Source organism: Arachis hypogaea, chromosome 13 (genome assembly GCF_003086295.3).
Source record: "Arachis hypogaea cultivar Tifrunner chromosome 13, arahy.Tifrunner.gnm2.J5K5, whole genome shotgun sequence".
Taxonomy (NCBI): domain Eukaryota; kingdom Viridiplantae; phylum Streptophyta; class Magnoliopsida; order Fabales; family Fabaceae; genus Arachis; species Arachis hypogaea.
The window spans coordinates 108,199,936-108,209,894 of NC_092048.1; the positions used below are offsets into that span (position 1 = coordinate 108,199,936).

Sequence of the window (9,959 nt, forward strand, 5' to 3'; positions counted from 1 at the left end):
ATAATATTTATTTGACCCCACTAAATTATTGAATTTGACCCCACAATAATTTTTTATTCAATTTTTGGTACTTCATAGTCAATTTAAAAATTTTATATTAGATGTCATTAGAATGATCAATTCTCAACTTAAATGAAATTTGTGTTTTTTTTTTTAGAAATCAACTCGAAAGAGTATTCTTTATCTTTTTTTATATTAGTTTTAATTTTTTTTCCATAACAATTGTATTAATTGAAAAAACTTTCTCAACTATGAATCTCAATAAATATTGGCTTCTAATTGTATGAGAAATAAATTTTTAAATAAGTATTTACTTATATATATGTAAGAATAATACTACACATCCAAGTCTTTTTATGAACTAAGTCTAACCAAGTTAAACAATAATACTTGAAATAATATTAGTGATAACTGATTTTTGTTATCTTAGACTAACTTGGGTGGACTTGGTTAACAAAAGAACATGAATATGTAGCATTATCCTATATAAAAAGACAGATATTTCGATTGTATTGTTAAAAAAAAGATTACTTAATTTTTTTATCATACGAAACTTAAATAATAAAATTCTAAATTATATGTTATTATTTAAATTACTATTTTAGTGTTTTAATTTGTAAATTAGATATTTCAAAAACTAACTATATTATATGTATATAGAAAATAACCACCTGTAGATATATATTGAAATAAAAAATATACATTAAAAATAAATTAAACAATACATATATTTATATATAAATACATAACGATTAATGAATAATTTGATAACTGATTTTTATATACACATAATATTTTTATTATAAAAATTATTTTATATATATATATATATATATATATATATATATATTGCCCCCACTATCAAAATTTTCTGGATCCGTCATTGACAATTACTCAAAATATTAATCCAAGATATATCTGGGTCTAGTAAGACCTCAATGCAAGAAAGATCAACTAAAATCCATTGTTAGGGTCCCAAATCTAGTTTAGGTTCATTACTTTAAAGGTCCAATATAGATAAAGTCCACGCGTCCCCTCTTAAATCGACTCAAATTGGATCTCCATTGCTAGTTAGATATGGTAATGAATACTTAAGGGAGCGTGAGAAGCCCCTTCCCATCCCTCATTCCTATTTTAAAAAAAATGTCCGCGTTCCTTCTTTGTCATTGCAAGTTTCTATTTAATTATCCCTTAGGGAACGCAGATCTTCTCGGGTATCTACGAATATTTTTTGAAAATTTTTGAAAAAAATTAACACAAAAGGACATAATATAATAATCATAAAATAATCAATTTAATATAATTCAACACCATTTATAACATATTCGTTATGAAAAAATACATTTTAAAAGGAGAAAACATAAAAACATGTTCCAACATAATAACATAACATAATTTTTTGAGACGATACTGAGTGACATAGTGACGGACTTAAGAGGCAGAGAAAGTGAGTTAGAGAGAGAGGATCGAGGCTAAAAATGAGTCTAGAAGAAAAAGAAAAAATTTGAATTGGAAGCAAAAATTAAGGTTACTAAATTCAAGAAATGGATTTATGTATATATAAATTAGGATAAATTAATAATTTTATATTTGTGTATATTTAATAGGTTCCATGGAGCAAGTACTTATGTCCGTGTCCTCATTAGGGGTAGCAAATGGAAAAGCCCGTCCTGTCTCGCCAAAAGTCCACCATCTAGTGGGCTGGTCTGCCCCGCCCCGTCTAGTAAGGTGGTCTTGAATTTCTCCCCCGTTTCGCCTAACAATAGGCTGGCGGGTTGGCGGAATCTTCTTTTTTTTATAAACCATTAAATATTAAACAATATATATAATTTCACAACAATTTCAATAAATTTATAATTTCTAAAAATATAAAAAATTATAATTTTTAAATTCACATACATTAAAATTTTAATTAATAATTATAAATATGTAATAAACATAATTATAAACTAATTTTTTTGAAACAAAATAATAAAACCAATATTGTTCAAACCAAAATAAATATTATCCAAAATATATAATTAAACATCTTCAAGTTTATAATTAATCAAACATAAAACGCAATCCAATATATAACTTAGAACATCTTCAATTATCATCGTCATCCTCTCGTAGATCAATAACATTATAGAAATTTGTAAAAATATGGCCCTAATAAAATAAAAACTTGGCCCAGCGGGGAAGCTTGTTCCACCCCGCCCCCGCCCTGCCGAAACCCATGATTAAGCGGTGCGGGATAGACAGGCTTTTTAAGTTTGGCGGTCTCAAAATTCCAGGCCAACCCCCTTTTTGGCGGGTTATGCGGGCCATCCTGACGTGTTTCGGCTTATTTGCCACCTCTAGTCCCTATCCTTTTTCGCATGGCAGGTCATGAGGATTTCACGAGTCCCCATCTAGCCCCAAAACGCGAATGATCTCTGCAAATATCTATTTTGACTGTTTTTGTGATAATCAGAGTTTAGGTTATATCATTTTTATAAAGTCACGTGTATCCTTGTTATAACAATATTAATAGAAGATAAATGGATAAACACTAAGCTATTGTTTGGATATAAGATTGAAAATAAGATGAAAGAAAATGGAAAGAAAGAAAATAAGAGGAAAGAAAAGTATATTTTTTTGTGTGTGTTGTTTAGATAAAGTAAAAATTAATGGAAAGAAAATAGAAAAAAAATTCTTTTGCTTGGATGGAAGAAAAAGTAAGAAGAGAAAAAATTATAATAGAGAAAAATTATATTAATATTTTTATGTATTAATATAAATTATAATTCAAATGGTAACTCTATATTTTTATCCATGTTTACACTTCTGCATTAGTTTTTTTCGCAATTTTGAAGAGAAAAAATTTACATAACCTCCACATACACTTTTATGTTTTTCATTCAATTTATTTGTTGATCCAAACAATGAAAAATTGAATTTTCCATCCATTTTCTTCTCCAGCATTTTATTTTCCTATAAATTCTTCTAATCCAAACAATGCATAAATAAGTCACATTTTTCATATATATATAACAATAACTAATATCACATATTAAGTTAATTTATATTGATAAACTAAAGGCACCCCAAAATTACCTGAATCCTCCAAATCCAAAAACGTTACCTAGTTGTCTCCTTTTATATTTCTATATAAATCGAATTTAATGAATTCGAATTAGGGTAATAAGTAGTAAATCGAATTTATAGGATTCGAATTACTTGACATTGTGATTCGAAAGTAAATTGAATTCAAAGAATTTGAATTATGTCATCCCCTACTAAATCGAATCTATAAATTTCGATTTATGTGGTCCATGCTAAATCGAAGTAATAAGGTTCGATTTATACTCACTTAGTAGCAATCCAGCTCATTTTAAATTGAATCTCCTTCGTTCGATTTAGTAGTACAGATAGCATCCAAGTAATTCGAATCTTATAGATTCGATTTACTACGAAAACACATAATTCGAACTTCATAAATTTGATTTACATAGATATGTAAATTGAGACATGCACGTAGCCTTTTTTAATTTGGGGGATATACGTAAAATTTGTATGCAAATAGTTTATAAAGGTGATTTACCCCACATATTATATCTTGTGAAATCATGATATTTTGAGAAGTGATGTATAGACAACTTAAAAGGTTGATAAGTCTGAAAAATTTTAGAAAAATAAAAATATAAAAAAATTACATGTTGATCCATAAATTTTTTTTAAAAAAAATTTGTCCATAGTCTATGATTAATAACTTTAAAATTATATATATGTTATTTATTTTATAGAGACTTATAATTTTGTTATCGGCGATGTTAGTTGTTATAGAGAGATTTTTACCTTTAAATAAATTATAGAGAAATTGAAAACAAAATTAGTTGCTATTTTTTTGACAATTTATTTAGTTTTTAGTTTAAATTAAAATTAAATTATATATTCAATTTATATTTGTTTGTTTATCCTAATGATTGTATATAATAGATAATATATTTAACCATGTTTTGAAAGAAACTATTGACTTTTATATAATTGAAAGTTAACTATGAAATTAAAACTAAAATGAAGTGAAATACAATAAACATACGAGGAGTAAAAATAAAATAAATAATTAAAAATAAGGTAATAAAATAATTTTAAAAAAAAAGTAAAAAAGACTAAAAATAATGTATATAGTTGATAAAAATACACTGTAAAAAAAATTAGTATAATAAATAAATATAAAAGATGAAAGACAAAAATTAAGATTTATTTTTGTTAAAAAATTCAAGAAAAATATTGTGAAGAAGAACCTATTAATCAAGTTTTATGAAAATATTATAAAAAATTTAAAATGTTAGTGAATAAAATAGTAACTCCTTTGAGAACTATTAATCAAAACACATAAAAGCACATTAAGATTCTTAAATATAGAAAATAATAAGAAAATAATTTAAATTAAATTCATTTATTTTATTTTTTATTTATTATTTATTAAATAATTTAATATTTATTTAATTTTGGTCAAATAAGATAATATAATTGATTAGTTATAATTAATGTTGTTCACTCTAATGGTATAATTGAAACATATTAAAACTCTAAAGGTAAAAATTAAAACTAAATGTTAAGGATAAAATTAAAATAAAATTGCATTTACTATCTTGTAAATTTTTTAATAAAAATCTCATTTATACATCTTTAAAATACATCACTTTAATATAATGATATTTTTATTAAAAATAAAAATTATGATAAATATCTCATATATTTGTTAGTAAATTATATACAAATATTTTTTGAAGCATATCATTTTTATTATATGAAAATAACTTAAATACCTTTAAATGTGATTATGATAATTCATTAAGTATTATTTTTTTTTTTGCTAATTTATATTTAATAATTTACCTCTAACTTTTAATTATAGTAAAAATGTAAGATATGATGCAAAAAAAAAAAAAGCTAAAGCGACATAAATTTTTTATTAACAAAATTTTTTTTTATTTTTTAGACACATATCTATTTTTTAAAGTTATACATTTTAATTTATATAAATTAATGACAATTAAATGTACAAAAAAAATACTAATTAATAAAGAAATAAAATTTAAGATAAACATGTCCTAAACAAATTGAAATAAAATAAAGACTTTTAATTATGATCATTAATTATAATCACATATATTTACTTCAAGATTTATACTTTAAAAACTCAGTATATTAATATTTTGTATTTTTATTTTTCAATTTTAGACGATCACAAACATTAGTTACTCTCCAATAATAACAATGCTTTTAAAAAATAAACATAATTAAATGATCTTAAAATTATATAATAATTTTAAAATAACATAAAAATATATAATTACCTAAAATATAATATTTGTATAGTAACTTTAAAAATATGATGATTTTTATAATTTTGTGTGGCTATCTATATATAAAAAAACCAAAAGACCATGATTATCTAACAAAATTAATTTTATTTATTGCGTTCAATTTGAATGAGTAAAAAATAATCTTATTTTAGTTTAGTCCTTAATTAATTCAGATGATTTAAATTTCGCTCAATAAATATAATTTGATTTGATTTAATTATTTGTAAAAAATATCTCAAGAACCTATTTTATTCATAGATTTATTATTTTAATAATTAATTAATTAATCTAATTAGTTAATTAATACAGATAATTAGTATAATTTATTTTGTTTAATAAATTAAAAAATACTAACAGAACATTAAAAGAAATAAATTAAAAAATACTACCAAATCAAATTGATATAAATTATAATAAATTATGTGATGTTTAAATATCTAATCAAATCAGTTAGTTGATATAGTTAATTTATCATAATAAATTGTATTTAATGAGTTAAAAGAAATAAATCGCTAAACATTCTCATAAGCATGTCACATTAACTCCATCATTAAGTGGGAAACCTAATTTTTATATAATAGAATAGATAATAAATAGAATATATGAGAATATGATATGTGGCATATTTTAATTATGAAATTGGTATTATATAATCGATTTTTTCTGAATCCTTATTGCTTATTCGTTACTAATTTTTACGTAATTACTTAATAATTTTCGCCTATAAAACTATCAACTACCTAATATTATAATTTAATTAATAAAAACAATGACATTAATATTTTTTCATAAGTCTTATTATTATTTATAATTAGAAAATAGTCATAAATAAATTTATTTCCTTAATGAATGTTAATTTTGTTGTCAAATTCTAAATTACCTTTAAAATTTTAGCGTAATTGTGTCTAACTTCTACATTTAATTTTGAAATAAATTTACTCGAAAAAGTTAATATATAAATCACATTATTATTATAAAATTACTTTTTTAACATAATTAGTGGTGCTTATTTGAACTATTAAATTTAGCTTCTAATGATATTAAAGTCAACCTATTTTATTATCTTGTGCCTCTAAAGAATTTACACGACTGACATAAAAATATAACAATTGAAAAAAATTCATTACAATGGGTATATTCATTTTAACAAATATTCTTCTATCTAATATTATAAAAAAATACATTGGCCATTTTGAATTGCTACAGGTCAACTTCTATCCACAGTAGTAAAATGCCTAAATTGAGATATATTCATCAAACAAACAATCAATAAAACACTCATATATACTTTTCATTTTGGGTACATTTATACATAAAAGAAATTATACATAAAGATAAAAAAAAAAAGAAAAAAAGAAGAGTTGAAATAGTAAGAGCGATAAAAATCACGATTCTTATAATTTTGTGTGGCCATCTATATATAGTAGACCAGACAACTATGATTATCTAACAAAATTAATTTGTATTTATTGCACTCAACTTGAATAAGTAAGAAATTATCTCATTTTAATTTAGTCCTTAATTCACACTAGCGGCTTAACAGGCACTGCCGTGCCTGTTCAACCGCTTTTTTTATGGGATTTAAAGTTAATTATTTTAATAAATTTTAAAATTTTAAATTCGAATAACATAAAAATAATAATATAGAATAATCAATGATAATCAATGATAATATAGAAATGTTCAAATTAAAATAATCATATATTACCTATCTATAAACAATAACAATATGAAAATGATTTAATTATAATGAACACATACATCACCTATCTACAGATCTACAAATAACATAATTCATAAAATAATTATTACAATAATATTTTATTTTCTTCTATCTAACTCAAAGTCATAAAAATAAATAGAAAAATACGATTGTTTACAAAAAATGAGCCATATTTAAAAGTCATATTTTTTCCTTTGTTTAGGGACCTTTTTTTTTAAATGGTAAGCCAAAGTACGGATCTGTATTTGAAGAATCTTTATTGTGCCTACAAAAAGTGTAAAGAAGAAAAATAATTATGTCTTTTTTTTTGTGATTGTAGATCAAACTATAAGTAAAAACGTTAAGATAAATCTAAAGTAATTTCTGAATTTGTACCGAGAAAAAATCTTTAGCAATTCCTCATACATCTCCTTATCAATAAATTCTTGAGCCTTGAAGAACTACAAAATTTAGAAATCAATAAAATATACCATATGCCAATACAAATTTCATTATATTTGAATGAAAAGTTAACAATAAAAAAAAATAAAACCTGCAAAATTGAAATTTCCTGTTTGAGGTTGGATTTCCTACACATGCACAACAAAAGAAGCCATTAAACCCTCTGTAGAGCATTCAAATCTATAATTATCCGATATTACCTCTATTTTGTGCGGTTTCTTAATCTAATGATAGGTACCTGCAATGTTGTTCTTTACTAACATCAGTTGGTTCCGCTCCTATGAGTTTGTTGCTGGAAAAAGAAAAATGTTTAATTTATTATCATTAGTTTAAAATTATTTTTTGTAACTTTATTCAACATGGGAAACATAATCTCCGTTACAATCTCAAAGTAACCTTTTAATATTTTTGGCATATACTTTTTCCCTTCATTTTTTAATAGCAAAAGAAGAACATAGAAGGGGATAGATAATAGGCATATCAATAACATTCTGATTACGATGATCGCATTATCTTGTATGTTGTTGGAGCAGTATTTTCTTTTTTTATCATCTTCTAAAATTGGGTCTTGTCTGTTTTAACCGTTCCTCCCCAACCAATAGAATAAATTTGAAGGGAATGAACCTATTAGATAACATATGATTATAATTACTAACATAGAAATAGAAGTATGTATATTGAATGTAATTTTGACAGTAATTAATTTAAAAAATTACTTTATTGTCTATTGGTTTGATTGATACAATTGCTTGCTCATCTTTCCATGCACTCCAGAGATTTTGGAATCATTCTTCCTGTAATTGATATTTGTTAATATATTTCTAGTATATCTAGTATGTCTTAGTTAATGATAATTAGTACGTACCTGTTGCGTAAAATAACTGTTCAAGTTCGTTGTCTTTATTTCCTGGCATATATTGATGAGCTCCTTTGAAATCAAATTGTCTATTAAAAAAATATAAGTCGTTAGTCGTCAATAAATTGAAGTTTGTATACAAAAATATCTATATCAATGAAAAAGATTTAAAGATTAAAATTATATGTAGACTGCATTGTACCAAGAAGTAACTACACACACTTACTAAGAACATAAATTACCTGTGGTGAAGGTAACAATATTTCTTTGAAAACTACATTTCTGGTAAATTCTCCACTTGTTCCATCTATTTTTCCTTCTTTGACTAAAATTTTTATAGTTGACTGAGAAATACTTTGAGACAGAGCAACATATAATTGGCCATGGCTAAATACATGTTTAGGGAGATAGATCCCTACTTTAAGAATGGTCTGTCCTTGTGATTTGTTTATTGTTATTGCAAAACTCAACCTTACAGAAAATTACTTCTGGATAAGTATAAAAGGCAGTCCTGAATTTTCTGTTGTTTTGTGTTTTATCCGAGGCAAGAAAGCTCTTCTTCCACAGTGATGACCGGTTAAAATTTTGTACATCCAACATGTTTTGAAAAGTTCCACGATATAATAACCTTGTACCATTGCATAAGCCAGCCTTAGGGTCTATGTTTCTCAATAACATCAAAGGTGCACCTCTTTTTACCTTCAACACATGAGGTGGAAACCCGCCTATAGAAACTGAGTTAAGGTATTCTTGTTGATATAAATTATTAGCATCTCCTTCTACCTCATCAAATGAGAGTAAATTTCGTTCTTCTCCTGGAAACTAGTTGATAATTATATCATTAAGCTGTTGCACATCATGATTTTTTGGCGTCAATATTGCCCTTTCTACCATGTAAGAAGCGTCCCACCCATGAGATTGTACGTTTGGAAACATTTCTTCTATTAACTTGTGTAACGATGTTTCACCCTCCCAAGGAATTGCCATATTTGCTTGTATCCGTACAAAGTCTTCATGTATGGTGGGCTCAATTCCATCACCAATGCGCATAAGATACTCAGCAAAAACATGATCATTAGAAGATCGCATATTTTGTCGCAAATGGAGAATTTTAGTGGAAGCCCATAAATGAGACTTAACTATAGAAGCTGAAATCATTTGTGACTTACTATCTTCGGTACGACAGGCAGTACTTGGCGGAAATCTCCTCCCATCACCATCACTTTTCCTCCAAATGGCATATCGTTTGCTAATATATCTCTCAGAGTGCGGTCTAATGATTGCACTGATTCTTTATTTGTCATAGGTGCTTCATCCCAGATGATTGCCGTTGTTTGTCTAATCAGCTTTGCAAGATTTGATTGTTTGCTTATGTTGCAAATGGATGATGGTTCTGCATTAATTGGGATCTTAAACCTAGAATGAGCTGTTCGACCCCCAGGCAATAATGTTGCGGCTATTCCTGATGATGCAGTTATCAAGATAATATGACCCTTATTTCTCAATTCTGCAATTATAGCTCTGTAAAGAAATGTTTTGCCTGATCCTCCTGGCCCATCAACAAAGAACACTCCACTTTCTCTTCGATCAATTGTATTCATAA

At 25.2% G+C, this 9,959-nt stretch overlaps 1 protein-coding gene across 1 annotated transcript; it reads right to left on the minus strand.

The window, feature by feature from the left end:
• Positions 1-9,510: 9,510 nt before the first annotated feature.
• LOC140177664 (uncharacterized) lies at positions 9,511-9,957 on the minus strand. Its single transcript, XM_072210811.1, has one exon. The coding sequence runs from the start codon at positions 9,955-9,957 to the stop codon at positions 9,511-9,513; it is 447 nt and encodes a 148-aa protein (XP_072066912.1).
• Between the last annotated feature and the right edge of the window lie 2 nt (positions 9,958-9,959).